General features: G+C 36.3%; 2 protein-coding genes across 5 annotated transcripts in view; one reads left to right on the top strand and one right to left on the bottom strand.

Annotated features, from left to right (window-relative positions):
- cdk5rap2 (CDK5 regulatory subunit associated protein 2) overlaps positions 1 to 4,386 on the bottom strand; it is a 93,949-nt gene extending 89,563 nt beyond the window's left edge. For all 4 annotated transcript variants that reach the window (XM_056446897.1, XM_056446895.1, XM_056446896.1 and 1 more), the window contains exon 1: positions 4,192 to 4,386. In XM_056446897.1, coding sequence (XP_056302872.1) covers positions 4,192 to 4,244 — 53 coding nt within the window. In that variant the 5' untranslated portion in view covers positions 4,245 to 4,386. The remainder of the gene's footprint in view (positions 1 to 4,191) is intronic.
- An 8,054-nt stretch (positions 4,387 to 12,440) lies between these two features.
- Positions 12,441 to 21,343, top strand: si:dkey-102g19.3 (uncharacterized protein LOC566752 homolog). Its single transcript, XM_056446485.1, has 5 exons — positions 12,441 to 12,492; positions 12,568 to 12,681; positions 16,709 to 16,852; positions 19,280 to 19,390; positions 20,948 to 21,343. Exons 1-5 carry the CDS (start codon positions 12,450 to 12,452, stop codon positions 21,130 to 21,132), a joined length of 597 nt encoding a protein of 198 aa, XP_056302460.1. The 5' UTR covers positions 12,441 to 12,449; the 3' UTR covers positions 21,133 to 21,343.
- Positions 21,344 to 22,465: the final 1,122 nt, after the last annotated feature.

Raw genomic sequence — 22,465 nt, 5'->3', positions numbered from 1 at the left:
CGACAAATATTGAAAAATAGCACTATTTAATGTTTTAACAGTACTCAGGTAGAGAAATTAAATAATCACAATGCAAGAAATGCTGTTCTTATTTTGTCTCATTTCTAGTCCAAATATCTAAAAACAATTCTTAGATCAAGTAAAAAAGATTGTTTTGTTTTAAAATTGAGATGAAAGAAGGCAAAATGAAGAGTTTTTCCTTAAAACAAACTAAATTATCTACCAGTGGTGTAAGTAAAAAACAACAACTTGTTTTTGCTTTGAAATGTATATTTGGACTAGAAACAGAGACAAAAAAAAAGAATTGTTGCTGCATAAATCGTATAAATTCTGTATAAATACACTAATTCTGTAGCTCCTGGTCAACTATAATCCAGACTTAACATTGCTTATCTTTCAGTGTGACTATTGCAGATGTGCACACTGCACTAAGGTGCACTATGAACTAGTAATTTATTTAATGCACAGTAAATAAGCTGAATGCAATTTATCAATAAAAACATGTATGGATTAAATATAAATATAGCTGATATTTAATTTATTGCATGACAATCTAGGCAAGGGCTGGTATAGGATTCTGACGGTATGATAACCTTGGATAAAAATATCATGGTTTCACGCTATTGTGATTACTTCTCTAAAATAAATTATTTTTAAATGTCTGGGTAACAAAACAAACCTTTTTCCCCTTTGAAAACTATTTATTTTATTTTTTTAAAGATTTATAATATTTTGGAACAGTAAAAATGTCAGGCTAAATAATTAAAATGAATCATTGATTTATGCTTTCTTCATTAGTTTCAAAAACACTGATTTCTTTACAATTTACTTATTTACAAATGTAAATAAAAAAATCTTACACATACCTTAGGAATGGTATTACAGAAAATTTTGGCAGTTTTAAAACCTTGACTTCTCCTAACCGCGGTATACCTTGAAAACAGTTATCGCCCCATGCCTATTACAATCAATGATCTGTGTTAAGGTTTGATGATTATAGACTGTCTGCACAATATTTTCCCAGACATTCGACTCTTGAACACAGTAAACAATGTCAAAAACAGCCTGGTGTGCCTGGATGCTTTAGAGATCGAGTACCTGCTATTTATAACCAAGAGGATCATGTCATGAGTGTTTTGTTTATAACACAGGTTTTATTGGGGTAAAGTTGCTTTTATATTCGCACATTCAGTTTCTTTTTAATAATATAATTTCAGGTGGTTCATTCCGCTGTGGCGACCCCTGATGAATAAATAGACTAAGCCAAAGGAAAACCAAGCCAAAAAAAGCCAAAGGAATGAATAAATGTAATTTCAGAAATGTTTTATTTGCCAATTCTAAATCGGGAAATCACATATGCAGCCAATGATTATCAAAGTAAAACATAATTCACAGTATATTTAACAGTGCTAATGTTGTTTTGAAGGCATACTTGAACGCAAATTCAGACTGAATATTTGAAAGAAGCTTGGTTTATTATACAGGAACTGTGTCACATGTTGTCACTTTTCAAAAATGAATGAATGAGCGAATATAAAACTAATTTTATCTCAATATGACTCTTGAACACAGTAAACAATGTCAAAAACAGCCTGGTGTGCCTGGATGCTTTAGAAATTGAGTACCTGCTATTTATAACCAAGAGGATCATGTTGTGTGTTTTGTTTTTAACACGGGTGTTTTTATATGATCCAAACTACACAGCAGTAAATATAGAAAGAAATGCTCAGTATTCAATATTATTCAAGTTAAAACGAAATAAACATTAATTATTCAAGTTTAACACACTGAAACAAGTTTCAAATATCATCTTTTCAATTAAACTCAGGTTTATTTGTGTAGCGCTTTTCGCAATATTGTTTCAAAGCAGCTTTAAAAAAAAGGTGTGCATTATTGCATTACAATCAAAATCAGAAAAGTTAAGGTTTTTAGTAACTTTATTAGTTTATAATAAATTTAACTAATAAACTAATAGCTTTTAACAGTTAAAGACATTATATATAAACAGTTAATCGACAGTTATATAGTATATAAGTGATGTCTATGTGTACTGTACACCTTCAATGAAGTGTGTATTAAGTGTATATGTACAGCAGTTGAAACATTCATAACTGTAAATAATACTTTACATATTAAACACATATATGTTTTTGAATTTAACACAACCAAACTACCCACCTAAATCATTGCAACTTTTAAATTAAGTCACCTTTTAAATAAGGTAAACTTTTAAATTAAGTCACTTAAGTTAAATATAATATTTAAATGACATCTGATAAAAGCGTTACGTTCTGTAGTTATAAGTTAGCTAAATTGAAGTAAAGCTGGATTTATATTCGCACATTTGTTCAGCGACAGCTTGTGACACGCTCCCTAACGTTATGTTAACCATGGTACTTTGAATTTTTGACTGAAATTACATGTAAATTCGACTTCAAAACAACATTAGTACTATTTAATCGACTGTAAACAATGTTGTACTTTCATAGTCGCTGTCTGCTAATATGATTTCACTATTTAGAACTGGCAAATAACACTTCTGAAATTATAATATTAAGGAGAAAGTCTGAATGTGTGACTATAAAACCAACTTTACCTCAATGTTCAATGAAGTGTATTTGTGTATTAAGTGTGTATGTACAGCAGTCGAAACATTCGGTTAATAATACTTTACATATTAAATAAATGTTTTTAAATGCAATACAGAATTTTAACCAAACTACCCACCTATATCATTACAACTTTTAAATTAAGTCACTCAAATATAATATTTATGTAATGACATCTTACAATAGCAATGATGTTCTGTAATTATAAATCAGCTAAATCGAGGTAAAGCTGGATTTATATTCGAACACTTGTTTAGTGACAGCTTGTGACACGCTCCCTATAACGTTTACCATGGTACTTTGAACATTTAGCTTAAGTTGCATGTAAATATGACTTCAAAACAACATTAGCACTAATAAATCTACTGTGAACCATGTTGTACTTTGATAGTCGCTGTCTGCTAATAAGATTTCGCTATTTAGAAATTGCAAATAACATTTTTCTGAAATTATAATATTAAGGAGAAAGTCTGAATGTGTGACTATAAAACCAACTTTACCTCAATGTTCAATGAAGTGTATTTGTGTTTTAAGTGTATATGTACAGCAGTCGAAACATTCATAACTGTTAATAATACTTTAAATATTAAATACATACGTTTTTAAATGCAACACAGAATTTCAACCAAAATACCCACCTATATCATTGCAACTTTTAAATTAAGTCACTCAAATATAATATTTATGTAATGACATCTTACAATACCATGATGTTCTGTAATTATAAATCAGCTAATTCGAGGTAAAGCTGGATTTATATTCGAACATTTGTTCAGTGACAGCTTGTGACACGCTCCCTATAACGTTTACCATGGTACTTTGAACATTTAGCTTAAGTTGCATGTAAATATGACTTCAAAACAACATTAGCACTATTAAATCTACTGTGAACAATGTAGTACTTTGATAGTCGCTGTCTGCTAATAAGATTTCGCTATTTAGAAATTACAAATAACATTTTTCTGAAATTATAATATTAAGGAGAAAGTCTGAATGTGTGAATATAAAACCAACTTTACCTCAATGTTCAATGAAGTGTATTTGTGTTTTTAGTGTATATGTACAGCAGTCAAGAATAGGGTAACGTTCTGTAATTATAAATTAGCTTAACTTAGGTAAAGTTGGTTTTATATTTGCACATTTGTTCGGTGACAGCTTGTGACACACTCCCTAACGTTATGTTTACCATGGTACTTTGGATATTTCACTGAAATTGCATGTAAATATGATTTCAAAACAACATTAGCACTATTTAATCTACTGTAAACAATGTTGTACTTTGATAGTCGCTGTCTGCTAATATGATTTCACCATTTAGAATTTGCAAATAACACTTTTCTGAAAATTATAATATTAAGGAGAAAGTCTGAATGTGTGAATATAAAACCAACTTTACCTCAGTCTTAGCTAACGGCTAACTTCAATTGTCGAGTGCATGACAAAAATACATTTTTAAATGTAGATATTGAATAGCAGAATAAAACAACTATTTGTTTGTGTTTTCCTCCTGAAGCTAACATGCTAACGCTAACGTTACTTGACATTCTCTGACAGAAATGGAAAAATAAATAAAGCGCTTCACCTCAGGTTGATGTCAAACGGGAGCGTTTGATCCTCTCCGACCACAGAATCCATTCTGAATCCAAATAAGATGTTTTCGCTTTATTCGTGAACAAACTGACCCTCAAAACATGATGTCCGTGGCATTATTTTTGAATTATGAGCGGCAGATTATGAATGTAATTTCAAAGCAGACGTTGGAACCGCCATTTTAAAACTGGTGACATCACCACGCGAGCTCGCGCATGGTTCAAGAAGTTGGGCGGTCCTCGTTCACGTCCTTTATTTTATTATTACTCTTTTTTCGTATATTTTTCCATTTACAATGTATCTCATTGAGATTTTATCTATTGTACACAAATATTGTTCACATGTCAACTCTGTATTTTACTGGGATTTAAAAAAGAAAAAAATACAAATAAAGAAGTCGGACGGTCCACGAAATGCGTGCCTAATAAATATTAAACTAACACTGTTAAGTCTTACGGGAAACTTTTAAATATTGATTAGATTATGTTGCTTTTGCATGGTAACCTTACAATAGTAAAATAGTAAATGATTTTTTTAATTGCACAAACTATTAGAGAACATACGTACAACAACACAATATAGAAGCTGAACATAAAAACTAATATAATAATGATAAAATTACAAATAAATAAATAAAATCCCAGTCAAAATAAGAGGAGGTGGCGTTTATGTACCTTCTCCAGAGATGATTGGACAGATCAAGTCCATTAAGCCCGCGTCTGCCTAATTCTTATTGGCTGCCATGTCAAAGCCTTAAGCCTTGGTTTGTGTATAAATAATACGTGACAAAAACATTAAATAAAAGTGATCATGCTAGACGACAAATTTAGAAGTGTTTTAAATATATATCACTCGTGTGTAATAATAATAATTTATTGCTCATGTTCAAATGGAGATAACTGAAAAATGTGAAAGATTTCTTATATTAAGGTGCAAAGATACAATCATTATGATCAATTTGACTCGAGTGATTAAGAACATTTCCAAAGGTAATACGCCGTTTTATTAATTTGATTCAGCTTTCCTGGTGGACTGTTTTGTTTGTAAGTTTTAACCTGTAAAGCCTGTAAAAAAAAGGGATTTTAACCATAGATTGTAAAAAAGTTAACACAACTTTCTGCTGCCACCTGCTGTCAGGAGACACTACATACACACTCAGAGTTGAAATAAAACCTGTGAGAGCAGATTCTGTTGCATAACTAACTGAAGAAAGTTTGAAGTTACACAGTGACTAGCATGAGATGACTTAAGATTATGTAAACTGTATTGTGTTTGCACATTTTACCAAATTAAATGGTCACAATCACAATGTATATTCCCACTTTCTCCTGATCTGCAATTTTATATGTAACAAAAAATACAACAACCAGGTTTACTCTGCAAACTAATAAGATCTCTTCTAAATTGAGATATTAATTGTTGTTATTTAGACCATTAAAATATAAATAGTAAATAATAGTGTTCATTTTTGGCTACACGGTGGCGCAGTGGGTATCACGATCGCCTCACAGCAAGAAGGTCGCTGGTTCGAGCCTTGGCTGGGTCAGTTGGCATTTCTGTGTGGAGTTTGCATGTACTCTCTGTGTGGGTTTACTCCCGGTGCTCTGGTTTCACCCAGAGTCCAAAGACATGTCGTATAGGTGAATTGGGTAAGCTAAAATGTCTGTAGTGTATGTGTGTGATTGAGTGTGTATGGGTGTTTCCCAGTGCTGGATTGCAGCTGGAAGGGCATCTGCTGTGTAAAACGTATGCTGGATAAGTTGGCGGTTCATTCCGATGTGGTAACCCCACATTAATAAAGGGACTAAGCCGAAGGAAGTGAATGAATTAATGAATAATAATACACGGTGGCTCAGTTGTTTGCACTGTCGCCTTAGAGCAAGTAGGTCGCTGGTTCGAGCCCTGGTTGGGTCACTTGACATTTCTGTGTGGAGTTTGCATGTTCTCTCTGTGCTGGCGTGGGTTTCCTCCGAGTCCAAACACATGCACTATAGGAGAATTGGATTAACTAAATTAGCCGTAGTGTATGAGTGTGTGTAAAACTGGGTTGCAGCTGGAAGGGCATCCACTGCGTAAAACATGCTGGAATAGTTGGCGGTTCATTGCACTGTGGCGACCCCAGATAAATAAGGGACTAAGCTGAAGGAAAATTAATAATATACATTTTTAGATGACACAAAATCAATGTGTAACTTCAGGAGAGTTCAGAAATACTCTAACTGTATTTGTGGAAAGCACATTGTACATTTATCCTGTAAAATTCAAATAAACATAACACACACACAAAAAAAAAATTAACCTGGAAAAGTTGACGGTTCATTCCGCTGTGGCGACCCCTGATGAATAAAGGGACTAATCTTACGAAAAATGAATCATTTAATTTCTGCAATAGTGCATACTTGAAAAATAAAGTATTGTGTTCATTTGCTTGACTTGCATACTGTGAATAAATTCAAAAGATCTGTATTAGTCTATTCTCTTTTGTGCTGTTCAGATTATTTGCAGTATAATTCTATTTTTTCACAACAGAACGTTGATTTCACTCTCAGAAATACAGGAAGAAAAGCTGTCACGGCAGTAATATGTTTTTTAAAAGTACATCTGTACCTAAATGGTCCATAATGGTTTCTCAATACTCCATTTTAGTACATAAAGTGTACATGATGTAGATTAAGAACAAATGTATACTTTATATAAAAGCATCTGCTACAGTGACCGCTTAGGTACCTTAATTTCTGAATGTTGTAAGACAATTGCTCACACTTGAGAAGCAATGAATTGAGTAAGACAGGAGTTCATTTTGAAACATGTGACAATATGGAGTGGTTATGAAACATGGGACTGTCCATAAACCCTGAACCTGACCTTATCCCGTTTAGATACTTTATTTAACCCTGCACTTTCAACACTGTAAACAGTGATTAGTTTGCTTTAAAGTGAGTAAACCCATTGCTTTTAAAGTGATTAGTTGACTTGACTTTAAAAGTGAGTAAACCCATTGCCTTAAAATCATTAAGTAAATGAGTTATGTGTATAATTATAAGTTAAATTAACCATTCCAAGTTACAAGGGAGTTGGGTTACTCATATTTTAAATCGAAGTCAACTTGTTGCTTTTAAGTCAATGGGTTCACTCACTATCTTAAGTAATGTTTTTATACTTCCCAGAGATGGGTTGCAGTTGGAAGGGCATCCGCTGTGTAAAACAAGGGCTGGATAAGTTGGCGGTTCATTCCACTGTGGCGACCCCAGATTAATAAAGGGACCAAGCCAAAAAGAAAATGAAACTTTTCATGTTGAAATATATGTAATGTTTAACATTTTCACACTAATTCTGTTTAACTAATTTATTTCTTTTTCCGAAAGAATTTAGAAAAGTCATTTAAATATAACGCTGATTATGTAGCTAATTAATTATGAATTCATCTTTTGGAGTAATGTTTCTGTGTGTGTTTGTGTGTGATAAGTGGGATGTTAATAAAACGAATCCTTCATTTATTGATTTTCTTTCTTCTTAGTCCCTTATTTCTCAGGGGTCGCCACAGTGGAATGAACCACCAACTATTACAGCATATGTTTTACGCAGCGGATGCCCTTCCAACTGCAACCCAGTACTGGGAAACACCCATACACTCTCATATTTACTCACACATTCATACACTACAGCCAATTTAGCTTATTCAACTCACCTATAGCGCGTGTGTTTGGACTGTGGGGGAAACCAGAGCACCCGGAGGACACCCACGCCAATACGGGGAGAATATTCAAACTCCACACAGAAATGCCAACTGACCCAGCTGGGACTCGAAACAGTGACCTTCTTGCTGTGACCTTCCGCTGTGGCGACTCCTGATGAGTATAGGGACTAAGGTGAAGGAAAATGAATGAATGAATGTAAATATTCCTAGTAATACTGCAAAATTGCCAACAATACTGTATATTATACAGCATTTTTTTTACAGTGTATGGATATGGAAATGTAATGCGCTCTCAACCTGCCTTTAATTACTGTAACTGTGAGTTTCTCTGAAAATAATTACGTTCATCAGCCAATCAGAATCAGGTGTTCAGCAGCCCCAAAATATAAACAAATGTCTACATAATCATATTTCTGCTGTATATACACTAGCCCACAGAATGTGTTGAACATACAATCAACATAAGCAGAGTTCAAACATGGAGAGTAAGCGATATAACGGCAAGATCTAAGTGTGTGCTTGTCTTGTAGTGTGTGTGTGTGTGTGTGTGTGTGTGTGTGTGTGTGTGTATAAGGTCTGTTTCTTATTCTCTGGAGTGGCCATGATGTCCACATAAAAGAGGACGTTTCTCAATAGTTTTCATACACAAGGATTAACAAACACTGAAACGTAAGAAATAGGAAAAAATTCTAGTCAGCGTAAACCGGAAATTGCTGAGACTTATTTCAGTTTGTTGATGTACTTCTAACTCATTCTTTAATATTATTTTTGGCTTAGTCCCTTTATTAATCTGGAGTCGCCACAGCGGAATGAACCACCAACTTATCCTGCATATGCTTTACGCAGCAGATGCCCTTCCAGCTGCAACCCAGTACTGGGAAACATCCATACACTCTCATTCACACACATACACTCCCCTATAGCGCATGTGTTTGGACTGTGGGGGAAACTGGAGCACCCAGAGGAAACCCACGGACGTGGAGAACATACAAACTCCACACAGAAATGCCAACTGACCCAGCCAAGCTCGAACCAGCCACCTTCTCGCTGTGAGGCGACAGCGCCACCAACTGTGCCACCGCCTACTTCTAACTGAAACTGAATATTAAGTAGGGGGCGGGGCTTTCTTTTTTGCGCCTCATTCCCTGGTAGCAAACTAACAGTAAGAGAGGCGTGTGTTGTGGCTGACGCCATCAAACTGGGGTCAGTAGAGAAGAACCACCACACATATGCTGGAATAGTTGGCGGTTCATTCCTCTGTGGCGACAGGGACTAAGCTAAAAAAAAAATTTATGAATAAAGACAGTTCACCAGAAGCACTTTGGCTGGATGACGGATTAAAAGTCTGTGTGCATATATACCCCATCACAACTGTGTTGTAAAACTACAGCACAATTGGATTTATTAATTTACAGCGCACTTGTAAATTTTACAGTATTATTGGCCAGTAATATTTTACAGCAATTTTTTTACAGTGTATAAACACTGAATGGGGGCAGCGCAGTGTCGCAAGGGGTAGCGCTGTTGCCTCACAGCAAGAAGGTCGCTGGTTCGACCCTCGGCTGGGTCAGTTGTCATTTGTGTGTGGAGTTTGCATGTTCTCCCCATGTTGGTGTGGGTTTCCTTCCGGGTGCTCCGGTTTCCCCCACTGTCCAAACACGTGCACTATAGGTGAATGGAATAAACTAAATTGGCCGTAGTGTATGAGTGTGAATGAGTGTTTCGTAGATCTGGGTTGCAGCTAGAAGGGCATCCGCTGTGTAAAACATATGCTGGATAAGTTTCATTCCACTGTGGCGACCCCTGATTTATAAATGGACTAAGCTGAAAAGAAAATAAATAAATGAATGAATGATTTCAGTTATTTTACAAGTACAACAGTCAAAAAAAAAACACATAAAAGAAAGCTTTGGGTGAGACTGCATCAACACCTCATGTGTGCATTATTTTTCTAATCATTTAACAAAAAAGGAAGTTATATATACACGTTTGTAAACTAAAAATTGGCACAATTTAGTAGACATTTGGTAGATGTACAACTGGTATACACAACACATAATGGGTCCTATCATACACCCGGCGCAATAAGGTGCAAGACGTGTTTGGCGCGATCTGTTGCTATTTTTTAAACCAGCGCAGCAGTAATTTTCCTGTTTTTCACTGTGTTGTTTAAATAGAAAATCCAGTTGTGCTACTTTGTGGACTCATAGGTGTGCCGGTCTAGAAGGGAGGTGTGTTAAGGCACGTTGTTGGCGCATTGCTATTTTGAGGAACTAAAATAGACTGCACAATTGACCAGCTGAGAGCAGGTCTAAAGTCCAGCGCAGATCACATTAGTTAAAGGCGCACAACTAATTACATTGCTTATTAGAGATGCGCAGATGAAATGACGCGGCTTCATACTAATCATCCACCCGCCACCCACCCACACATATACTTTTATCTGATATATGTATCCGCACCCGACCCATGCCCGATCGTCACTTTAATAATTGAATTCTTTGTTTTAGGCATGATGATCGTGGATAATAACAGCAGATTCAGTGAGCTAATCTGCGCATCTCTGATAGTAAAATAATATGTTAATCGTAAACGTTTTTAGATTAATATTTATTTGTAAAAACAAAGGTTTGTCTTTAGGCAACATTTACTTCATTTTCAAATACAGAAAGTAAAAATAAGACATTTTAGCTTTTATAGACACAGGAACAAAATAACAAAAAGAGTGCCACTTCAGCCTAAACGGCAGTTTAGTTATGGTTGCTTCGCCTTTTTCTTTGCACTGTGCAAAAATAGATCAGCATCTATTGTGCCTAAATTCGGGCGATTCCACCTCGCCTCCAAAACGCGGCCAGCTGCACTGAATGAGTGTTTGCTCGCAGCGTTTGTTGTAGGAATGTACATGATTCTCCTTTCAAGGCGCTGCAGTCGTGGAAATAAGCCATCTTTTTTCTCCCAGAACGATAGCAGATTTTCCAACGCAATCTCACGGCAATTCGTAACTTTTTGATTTAGTGGCTAATTTGTATGAATTTGTATGATCTAATTCGTACAATTTGCTCATCCCCCAATGACGGTTGGGGTTAGGGGCGGGGTTGGGTGCCACGCCTCCTTTTTAAAATCGTACATTTTCGTACGACTGAACTCGTACGAATTAGCCACTAAACTGTCAAAACATAAATTACTTCAGGCTGGATTTTCCTCGGATGACTCCTCTAACTGAAACTTTGAACAGTGGGCTACTCTTGCACTTCATCCATTATTTTGGACGTCTCATCTTCCCATTCTGCAAAGCCCACACTCTGCTTTTTCGTTGGTCCACTGCCATGTCCCGCTACATCCACCGGCAATAAATCATAATGTATTTTTTTATTACCCAACCCGCCCGACCCATGGATTATCCGCAGCGCCATATAACCGCCATCCACACATCACTATTGCTTAAACTCACACAGGATGTACAGCAATACGCAAATTTCTTTACAAATGAAAAAGAATTAAAGGATTAAAATATTACAATAATTATATAATAATTTTTACATAAATTTAAAACACTGCCTCCGTGACTTCTTCACCTCGGGGGGCTTTTTCAGTTTATTCATGAGGACTTGCATTTGTATATTATCATTATCAGCAGTGTTATTTATTATCTGCACATTTATATTTGTTTTAATAAAAAGAAGTTTATATTTGTCCACTTTTCGGGTTTCGGAGACGTCTGCATCACCATATGGTGCATAAGAACAGGACGTGTGTTTGGATATAACTCAGTTGTTTGACCACTCTTCGTTATTATTGTTCATTTATTCGTTTGCTGGAAATTAGAAGTGAATTTAGAAATAGTTTTAAAACAAATCTTTGTGCTGAACAAATTAAACTAAATATGTAGGCTAATGGATGTCTTCAGTGGAGTGTACAACGTTTCCTTACTCCACCAATGTAAAGAAGTAAAGAGTAAAAGTAAAGAGAAAGTAAAGAGGCCAAATAGTGGAGACTTGTTCTTTATTCTCATGCTGCAGATGCTCTGTTTAACTGTTTTCTCACAAGTGAAGCGTTTAGTTTTTACACTTACAAAGTCCTGCCATGTAAATAGTAAATGCGCCATGGCGCGACACAACTGACTCTTAAATTAGATGAGAATGTGATTGGTTTATTGTCCATTATGCTCAAAACACACCCAGAATTCATTAAGAGAATAAGCTCAACCCTGTTAACGCAGACCGTATTTTTCCGTTCTTAAAATAGCAAAAGTTGATTGGGCCATGCCCTTAATGTCTTTTATAATCCACCTTTTTTGTCTAGTTTTCCTTTTTTGTATTGTCAAATGTCTGTCTCTATTAATGCTTATGTTTTATGTACATCACACTGATAAACGTCTCTAAATATAGAGAGTGCTCTACAAGTAAACTTTCACTTTACTTGATATTATTGCAATTTTTTGAGCAGGAGGTTATTGAGCCAATCAGTGTTGTGTTGTTGGTGTGACAAAACGCTTCCCTATTTAAAAGACGCATGAAATACAATTTCTTCATCTTATTTTCCCCCCGCACAAGATGCATCTGCAAGTCATTCTTCTTTCAGTTCTCCTCACTGGAGGTACAGAAAACATACAGTAGCAACATTCATTATCAGACTGTAAATATAAATGTCTTTGTTTCTTCCTCATTTCAGGTTTCTCTCTGAAATGTTATGATTGCCAGAACTCAGATTCAGGCCGCTGTGGAAATGTGACGTGTGACCGTCAACATACCAAGTGCGCAAGCGAAAGGACGGAAAACTACTTTGGTGAGTCTGTTCTCAATCATTTCTGTCATAAATGAAAAAGCACTTAAATCTTTGAAAGTTTTACTGTGGTATATAGTTATGCAGTGTGTAGCATGTGATTGTGGCCAGTAAAGTGCTGATATTATTCACTTTTTAAAACATTGTACGCACTTGTTAATAACACTTGAAATTTAACGGTTTTAACCTTCTTGGTCAAAGAATGCTTTTATTTTTTATCCTATTGTTTGTTTTATTATTATTATTTTCATGTTATCTCATGTATATGGTTTTTCAGCACATTTCTAAACATAATAGTTTTAATAACTCATCTCTAATAACTGATTTATTTTATCTTTGCCATGATGACAGTAAATAATATTTGACTAGATATTTTTCAAGACACGCTTAAAGTGACATTTAAAGGCGTACTAGGTTAATTAGGTTACAGTTTTTCCAACTGCTTGCACACAAAATCTTTTCATGTCACACATCTTCTAAAACATCTCACTCAAAATGCAAAACTACACAGCAAATCTCCAAAACCAGAAGCTGTTTCTCAGTCTTGAACCCTTTTTTTCAAAACATTACACACAATTCTATACCTAAAACACAAAGATCTAACAGGAAGCCACTTGTTTTCCTTTTCCAAACACAACCAATCAAAACGCAATACTTATTACAGTTTTTGATGATTGCTAACACACTAAAATGAAACTTTTCCCACAATTAGCAAAACCGCACACTCAAGGAGCAAAACACCAGGCCAGATCTGCACAACTGTAAGCACGTTGTCAGCTTCACACTTTTTGCAAAACATTCCACACAGTGATATGCAAATCACTAAACGAACTTGGACGCTTTTGACACAGACATTTTTCATAATGGAATTTCCAATTTCAAAACGGAGGCCTTCAAATGAACACACACATGAACCATAGGTTAAACACAGCCATCAGGTGTGCACACACACTGCTGAAAACCTGTAGACACACCAATGAGCTGGAACAACAATAAAAAAAGCAACATGTATAAACTATTAGTCTTCAATAAACATGTTTACAGTAGTCTTCAATAAGTATGTTTTACAGGAGCTATAAATATTAATCTCCAATAAATAAGCCAATATTGCAGTATGGAAGAGGAAGATCGAAAGTGAGGAAGATATTTGACCAAATATGAATATACATTGTTAAAAAATATCTGCAATTTCCCTATTTTGTGATTTATGTTTTTATTTTTGTGATTCATGTTTTTTTATGCTTTTTGAATCGCATTATGAGATCTTGATCTGTTTTCCAACAACTTTTAACCATAAAAAGTGACTTTTATGAACATTTTTAATAGTTTAAAGTGATATATAGTCTGGGTTGGTATTGTATACTACGCTACAAACACCTTGTAATAAACAACCAGCACACTTTGTGTTATTTTTACAGACTTTTTTTTACATTATATTATTTCAAACGTCTAAAATGACAACAAAAGTCATCATCATCATCATCATTTTCATCCGCTTATCTGGAGCCGGGTCTCGGGGGCAGCAGTCTTAGGAGAGAACCCCAGACTTCCCTTTACCCAGACACTTCTTCCAGCTCCTCCGGGGGGATCCCGAGGCATTCCCAGGCCAGCCGAGAGACATAGTCCCTCCAGCGTGTCCTAGGTCTTCCCCGAGGCCTCCTCCCTGGAGGACATGCCTGGAACATCTCCCTAACAGATGCCTGAGCCACCTCAGCTGACTTCTCTTGATGTGGAGGAGCAGCTGCTCTACTCCGAGCTCCTCGCGGGTGACAGAGCTCCTCACCCTGTCTATAAAGGTGCACCCTGCCACCCTATGAAGGAAACAAATTTCAGCCGCTTGTCCGAGATCTTGTCCTTTCGGTCATGACCCAAAGCTCATAACCATAGGTGAGAGTAGGAACATAGATTTACTGGTAAATCGAGAGCTTTGCCTTTCGGCTCAGCTTGTTCTTCACCACAATGGATCAGTACATCGACTGCATTACTGCTGCACCGATCCACCTGTCAATCTCACACTCCATCCTTCCCTCACTCAAAACTCCAAGATACTTGAACTCCTCCACCTGGGTAAGGACTTTCCTCCAACCTGGAGATGGTAAACCACCTTTTTCCGGTGGAGAACCATGGCCTCGGACTTGGAGGTGCTGATTCTCATCCCAGCCGCATCACACTCGGCAGCAAACCACCACAGTGCATGCTGAAGGTCCATGTTCGAAGAAGCCAACAGAACGACATCGTCTGCGAATAACAGAGTTGAAATCCTGTGGTCGCCGAACCGGACCCCCTCTAGCCCAAGGCTATGCTTTGAAATTCTGTCAACAAAAGTCACTTTGTTAAACTGTGGAGTTGCTTTTACAACATCAGAAGTCGACAGAGGAGAGATCAACATCATATAATGCAATTCACAACTGTAAATAAACACAAAACGCTTTTGAAACACAAGATATTGACACACTTAACAGATATTTTTACAGAGCAGATCTCCGACAACACACTGCAGAAATGTTTTCCTTCAAGTTTGTCTCGTTTCTGGTCCAAATATCTAAAAATCCCTATCTAAAAAATTTTCTAGACGAGTAAAGAATATTGTCTTGTTTTCAGAAATAGTCTAAATTAGGTCAGTTTTACCTTAAAACAAGCAAAATAATCTGCAAAAGAGGTAAGAAAAAGAATCTAATTTTAAAGTGAAAACAAGATTATTTTACTTACACTCCTGAGAGATTATTTAGCTTGTTTTAAGGTAAAACTCACTTACTTTCGACATTTTCAAGAGTTCACACTTAGCTCACGATTTATACATAGCTTGTTTGGCGTGCTGTCCCGGGAGAGAGCTCTGAGCTCAAGGGATCCTCGGGCCCAGGGCTCCCCCCTTTCACAGGGCAAGAGGAAATTGAGCTCAGGTTGATCTCAAACTCCCCCGCTGCTGAGGCCAAGGTGGATGTCCTGAGAGTAAGACATTATAAAAAAGATTTAGGCTTATTTTAACTATAGAGCATATTTGGGTGGTGGGAGGAAACCGGGGAAAACCCACGCAGACATGGGGGAGAACATCCAAACTCAGAAATACCAGATGGCCCAGCGAGGACCCAACGCCATTGGTATTCTTGCTGTGAGGCAACAGTGCTAGTCACTGGGCCACCGTGCCGCCCATTCTGGATAAAGGTGGAAGCAGGGGAGGAGGCGGGTTTCTTCCAGACGAAGATAGTTGTAGAGAGGAAATGAGGATATAGATAGTGACTTGGGATCCTTTGATTGGAGGATCATGATTAGCTAATGTGGACCAGCTGGGTCAACCATGAGCATGTGCTCGTCTCGAAATTAGTTTCAAATTAAACTTCACTTATTTCTGAAAACCAGACAGTATTTTATGCTTGTCTAAAAAATTTGAGATTTTTAAAAAAAATATTTGGACTAGAAACAAGCAATAGTATCTGGATGCAGCCTTTATGATGCAAGCTGAGATTGCATCGCTCAGAGATGCAATGTCAGACACAATGCACTCTAGTGACTAATGTGTCTAACTAGTGATGTCACTGTGAGGGGCAGGGTTAGGGATGGTGTAAAACTGCGGTCACATTGGGCTTTGTGTGTGCAAAATTCTGTCATACGGCGCTGCGAAAAGGGGCGGGATTAAACAAGATGATTAGACATTTAAAAAAGCCAACGATTGCTCAATATTTTAAATTTCTGTCCAGAGAGGTCATGTTTTAATCCTCAATTGGTCTCACGCAGTCAAGTGATGCGATTTCGCAGGTCAGAGTTCACCAAGCTTCCGGTCTGACGCATTCGCGTGCGTATGAATGGAAGTCTATGGGAAGAAAAGTCAAGTGTGACCGTAGCTTTAGGTGAGCACATTAAAAAGCATTGGATGCAGCTCAGATTGCATCTGCACCAAGTCTGCAGCCAGATCCCTCTCCAAACAAAACAAAACCCAAAGTGAAAGGAGCTTCTTCTAAACAAGACGCAGTCAGGTTTGTCAGTTTTTGTGTGGAGAAATCATTAAATTCTCTCTCTCTGTCTTTTACTTTAGGTGTTACAAAGGTTGATCTAGTTTCTAAAAGGTGTGTTATGCCAATTCAGTGTGTGAGCTGGTCTATCAGCACAGCCTGCGGTAGAAAAGATCATTCTGTCCAGTGCTGCGACAACGACCTGTGCAATGATCAAAACACTCCAGGTATCCTCCTCTATTTGACCATGAATCATTGACGATGTTGATAACTATGTTTGGTTCGCAGGCGCATATAAAATTTCTATTTTAATGGAAAAAGTGTATGAGTAACAGTGGTGTAAAGTAACTAATTACAAATACTCAAATCACTGTAATTGAGCAGTTTTTCTCAGGAATTGTAATTTACTAGTAGTTTTAAAAATTCCCTTGAGTACATTTTTAGTGCTGTATCAGTACCTTTACTCCACTACTTTCCTTCTACCTGCAGTCACTACTATTTCTTGTCTATGGGGATTAGAAAAATCAGTCCTGTGATTCTCGTCCAATCAAATCACACATAGATGTAAATCGCCTCATAATGAACTACCTCAAGACATGGGTGATTTATTATTGCAGCAAACTGTTTGGAAGCATTAAAAGTGTCCAAGATTGTCACAGGCATTGACACAGAGACTGTTTAGATGCATGTCACTCATGAAAAGATGATGGATGTTTACTGCATGATGACCAAAATGGCCTTAAACACCCAGCAGGCGTAAGATGTCATCATGACTATTCGTGGGGATGTTGCCTTTTGTTTGGAAATGAAAATTGAGTTGACGCCACTATTTAGTGTCAGGCGGATGTTAATGTCCAACATCCAACCTAAAATCAACCAAATATCAATGTCTAATGATGTTACAGCTTGATGTTGTGTGGACGTTACCACTATGACATCAATCAGATGTTGGATTTTGGTGAATAAATGTCAGTGTTTTACATCAATATGACGTTTGGTTTAGATTTTGGCTTGATGCTGGATTTTAGTCACTTTCTAACAACCTGAAATTGACCAAATATCAACGTCATTATTGGACATCAAAATAATGTTGTTCTTAGACGCTGGCTAGACATTGAGTTTTGGTCACCTGACATCACAACCTAAATCTAACCTAATATTAACGTCTCATGATGTTGTTTGTCTGCTGGGCAAAACTAAATGCACTACAGAATGTTACGTTTACACACACATACACAAACTACATGTAAACACATCAGCTTATCACAGCATAATACTCACTACTCTTGAGTACTTTTAAAAGGGCTAGTTTTTACTTATACTTTGAGTAATTTTTCCAACAGATACTTTTACTCTACCTGCACTACATTTTTAGGTAAATAATGGTACTTTTACTTAAGTATGATTTTTCAGTACTCTTTACACCACTTGTAATAATAAATAGTTAATGCATTATATCATGTAGATGTACAGTTAAAGTCAGAATTATTAGCCTCCCTGAATTATTAGCCCCCCTGTATTTTTCCCCCCAATTCCCCCCCCAAGCAGATTTTTTCAACACATTCCTAAACATAATAGTTTTAATAACTCATTTCTAATCACTGATTTATTTTATCTTTGCCATGATGACAGTAAATAATATTAGACTAGATATTTTTCAAGATACCAGTATTCAGCTTAAAGTGACATTTAAAGTCTTAACTACGATAATTAGGTTAAAGTTAAGGTAATTAGGCAAGCCATTGTATAATAATGGTTTGTTCTGTAGACTATCGAAAACAAATATATCTTAAGGGGGCTAATAATATTGACCTTAAAATGGTTTTAGAAAATAAAAACTTTTATTGTAGTAAAATTAAAACAAATAAGACTTTCTCCAGAAGAAAAAAAGTATTATAGGAAATACTGTAAACATTTCCTGAATCTGTTAAACATCATTTAGCAAATATTTGAAAAGAAGAAAAAATAAATAAATCACGAAAGGGGGAATAATTCTGACTTTAGCTTTATATTTGTGTGTCAAACTCCTTTCCTACACTGCAAAAAGTGACTAGTTACTTAGAGTGAGTACACCTCAAAAGCCTTAAAAGCACTTAAAAGTTGACTTAAAAAAATGTAAGTAAACCCATTGTAACTTGGAACTGTTAAGTTGACTTAATTTTTATAATTATGCAAATTGTTCTCACTTTTATTTAAAATAAAAGTAAACTCATCACTTTATCCAATACACCTTTAATATATGAGTTTTTTTCCAGCTTTTCTGTATAGCAAAATGACAATAACTAAAATAAATCTGCTCCAGTGTGTCTTCTTAATTCAATCCAGGTTATAAATGTAGATTTTATAGACTTAATGAAGCAACAAATATGTAACATTGTAAGAATTACAGTAATTATTTGAAAGCAGACGTGATAAAGTAGTCTGACACTGTAAAAAGGGAATAGTTGACTTGTAATAAGTGAGATCAATTAGCATAATTATAAAAATTAAGTTAACTTCACAGTTCCAAGTTACAACGGCTTTACTTACATTATCTTTGCAAAGTCAACTTGTTGCTTCTAAGGCAATAGGTTTACTCGCTTTAAGTAACTAATCGCTTTTTATAGTGTACCTGGAAACACATCAGATAAATACATGGTAATAATTTCTCACAGCTTTAAGCCCCCTCACCCCCAATGGAAGGAAATGCTTTGCTTGTGATTGGGAGGACTGCTCAAAAACAGTCAACTGTCAGAGGAATGAAGACTACTGCTTTAGTGCATACAGTAAGTACTTTTATTTATCGATACAAATATTAATCAGGCCTGGGAGGTTCAGGTGGTTCGACCCACCCCTCACTGAAAAAGGTCCAGAATTTGTCTCCTATACAAGCTTATTTGTCCCATTTTTGACAGTATGCCATCAAATTGTGAAAATAACCAATAGAAAGCGGCTTTGAGAGTCATTTAATTTTGAATTATTAAACTGGACAAATTCTGACTGAGGACATGAGCTAGCTAGGGGTGCGTTTCCAAAAACCATCGTTAGCTAAAAGCTAAACTAAAGTCGCAAGTTCCGTCGTTACAAACATAGTTTGTTGATTTGGTGTTTCCCAAATCTGTCGTTTCAACGAACATTCGCAAACTGCATTGCAAACTTGTACACTTGCAACTATACCTCTTGTAGCGGCATTATTGCTTTAAGCTGCTATCGCGGTAAGGGTAAACAATGACGCGTGAGTCCGCTGTGAATCCTTTTTCTCATGTTTATTTTATCACATCTTGTGCCATCAAATCAGTGAAATAGCTCATTGTTCCTCAGTATCACCCGTCACCACAAACAAACTCACGGTCTGAAAATTGTTTCCTCTTCCCCTTCCTACTCCACCTACTACCTGGCTTTCTTAAATCCCAATTTTGACAAAATAAAAGTCTTCATTCACAAAATCACAACAATAAAGCTAATACTTAAACATGAATAATATACGAATACAAAATACTCAAATCTAAATACAATAATTATCAAATATAAACTTAATAATAATAATAATAATCGTATCATCCAACCAACCCATTTAGTCCAAACATCATAAAAATTAAAAAAAGAAATGGCTCCAACACCTCTGGAGCTGTAGTTAGAACTATATTTTACAGTCTATGAGTTAGAATCATAGTGTCATGATCACCAGCGATCTAACCACCAGAGGTCGCTGGGAAACACTCACACACACATAGGACTACAAATCTGCTTGTAAATGGACTACATATTCCGTCATGCAACACACACATACAACCGGTTCCTGATGCTGACTGAATATGTAGTCCATTTACAAGCATATTTGTAGTCCTATGTGTGTGTGTGAGTGTTTCCCAGCGACCTCTGGTGATTAGATCGCAGGTGATCGTGACACATAGCTCCTGGTTGTGTTCTATTCCCCATTATCCCCCCTATGCCCTATTCATTTAGAACATTCCAACATTTAAACTTAACATTAAGCTAAACTTTAAATTAAAAAAAACATTAAAGTTATCTGTCTCGTTTGCATGTTCTCCCCGTGTTGGCGTGGGTTTCCTCTGGCTGCTCCGGTTTCCCCCACAGTTCAAACACATGCGCTATAGGTGAATTGAATAAACTAAATTGGCCGTAGTGTATGAGTGTTTGAATGCGTGAGTGTATGGGTGTTTCCCAGTACTGGGTTGTGGCTGGAAGGGCATCCGCTGTGTAAAACATATGCTGGAATAGTTGGCGGTTCACATCGATGTGGCGACCTCTGAAATAGAGACTAAGCTGAAGGAAAATGAATACTGAAAAATGTACTTACTTTTCTTTCTTAACCTTTTCAGGTGGTGCAGAAACTTTGAAAGGATGCGTGACGAAATCTGTCTGCGATAAGCCAGAAATATTTAAGCGAGAGCTGAACAAAATCATCACATGTTGCTCAGGGAATCTGTGTAACGGAGCTGAGAGCTTCATCCAGAGCTTCATGTTCCTCTGCTTTTCTCTGATCACCGTAATCCTGGTGCACTGAAGCCTGCTCCGGTTTCCCCCACCGTCCAAGTGTGCTAGAAGTGAATTGAATAAATAATTGGCCGTAGTGTTTAAGTGTGAATGCAAGAGAGTATGGGTGTTTTGCTTTGCGGCCAAAAGGGCATCCGCTGTGTAAAACATATGCTGGATAAGTTGGCGGTTCATTCCGCTACGGTTAACCCGAGATTAATAAAGAGAATTATTAGCCCCCATTTGATTTTTTTCTTCTTTTTTTAAATATTTCCCAAATGATGTTTAACAGAGCAAGGAAATGTTCACAGTATGTCTGATAATATTTTTTCTTCTGGAGAAAGTCTAAATTGTTTTATTTCGGCTAGAATAAAAGCAGTTTTTAATTTTTTAAACACCATTTTAAGGTCAAAATTATTAACCCCTTTAAGCTATACCTTTTTTCGATAGTCTACAGAACAAACCATCGTTATACAATAACTTGCCTTATTACCCTAACCTGCCTAGTTAACCTAATTAACCTAGTTAAGCCTTTAAATGTCACTTTAAGCTGTATAGAAGTGTCTTGATAAATATCTAGTCAAATATTATGTACTGTCATCATGGCAAAGATAAAATAAATTATTAGAAATGAGTTATTAAAACTATTATGATTAGAAATGTGTTGAAAAAAATCTGCTCTCCGTTAAACAGAAATTGGGGAAAAATATACAGGGGGGCTAATAATTCTGACTTCTACACACACACACACACACACATATATATATATATATATATATGAAGAGTTCAGATGCAAAGACCAGATGCCATTTGAAATTTCCTTCAAAAAGGAGCATTTTCATCAGACTCCTGTGTGTAGGTTCAGTAATTTCACGTTTATGGCAAAGAACACACTCTTTTAAAAGTTTTTAAAACGAAGTAACTCAACATAATCATAAGAGTCTGAGAGAAAAATGCTCTTTACCAATGGAAATTTCAGATGGATTTTAGAGGTTTTTGCATCTGAACTCCTTATACGCACACGCACACGCACGCACACACGCGCACACACACACGCACGCACGCACGTACGCACGCACACACACACACACACACACACACACACACACACACACACACACACTAAAAAGTATTTTAAATATTATTAAAATTATTAAAATATCATTTATCAACATTAGATGTAACATAAAACTCTAATGTGCATAACTCAAGAGAAATAAAACTCAAAGGAACCACAGTGATGTCATCAAAAGTAAAGTGTCATGCAGGGAATTGTGGGAAAGTGAATTGATGGTTATTTTCAGTATAAATTGTGGAACTTTACTGTTAAACATGATACATTTTTTCATATTTTTTTACTGTAG

Source organism: Danio aesculapii, chromosome 21 (assembly GCF_903798145.1).
Source record: "Danio aesculapii chromosome 21, fDanAes4.1, whole genome shotgun sequence".
Taxonomy (NCBI): Eukaryota; Metazoa; Chordata; class Actinopteri; order Cypriniformes; family Danionidae; genus Danio; species Danio aesculapii.
Note: the sequence above shows the minus strand (reverse complement) of the source record. Positions and strands in the feature narration are given on the sequence as shown.

What these genes read in the sequence shown, in the direction of transcription:
- si:dkey-102g19.3 (XM_056446485.1), top strand. Translation starts at nt 12,450, where the DNA reads ATGCATCTGCAAGTCATTCTTCTTTCAGTTCTCCTCACTGGAG. An exon ending in AAGGACGGAAAACTACTTTG is followed by an intron (nt 12,682 to 16,708) that starts GTGAGTCTGTTC and finishes CTTTTACTTTAG; the next exon opens with GTGTTACAAAGGTTGATCTA. An exon ending in CAATGATCAAAACACTCCAG is followed by an intron (nt 16,853 to 19,279) that starts GTATCCTCCTCT and finishes AATTTCTCACAG; the next exon opens with CTTTAAGCCCCCTCACCCCC.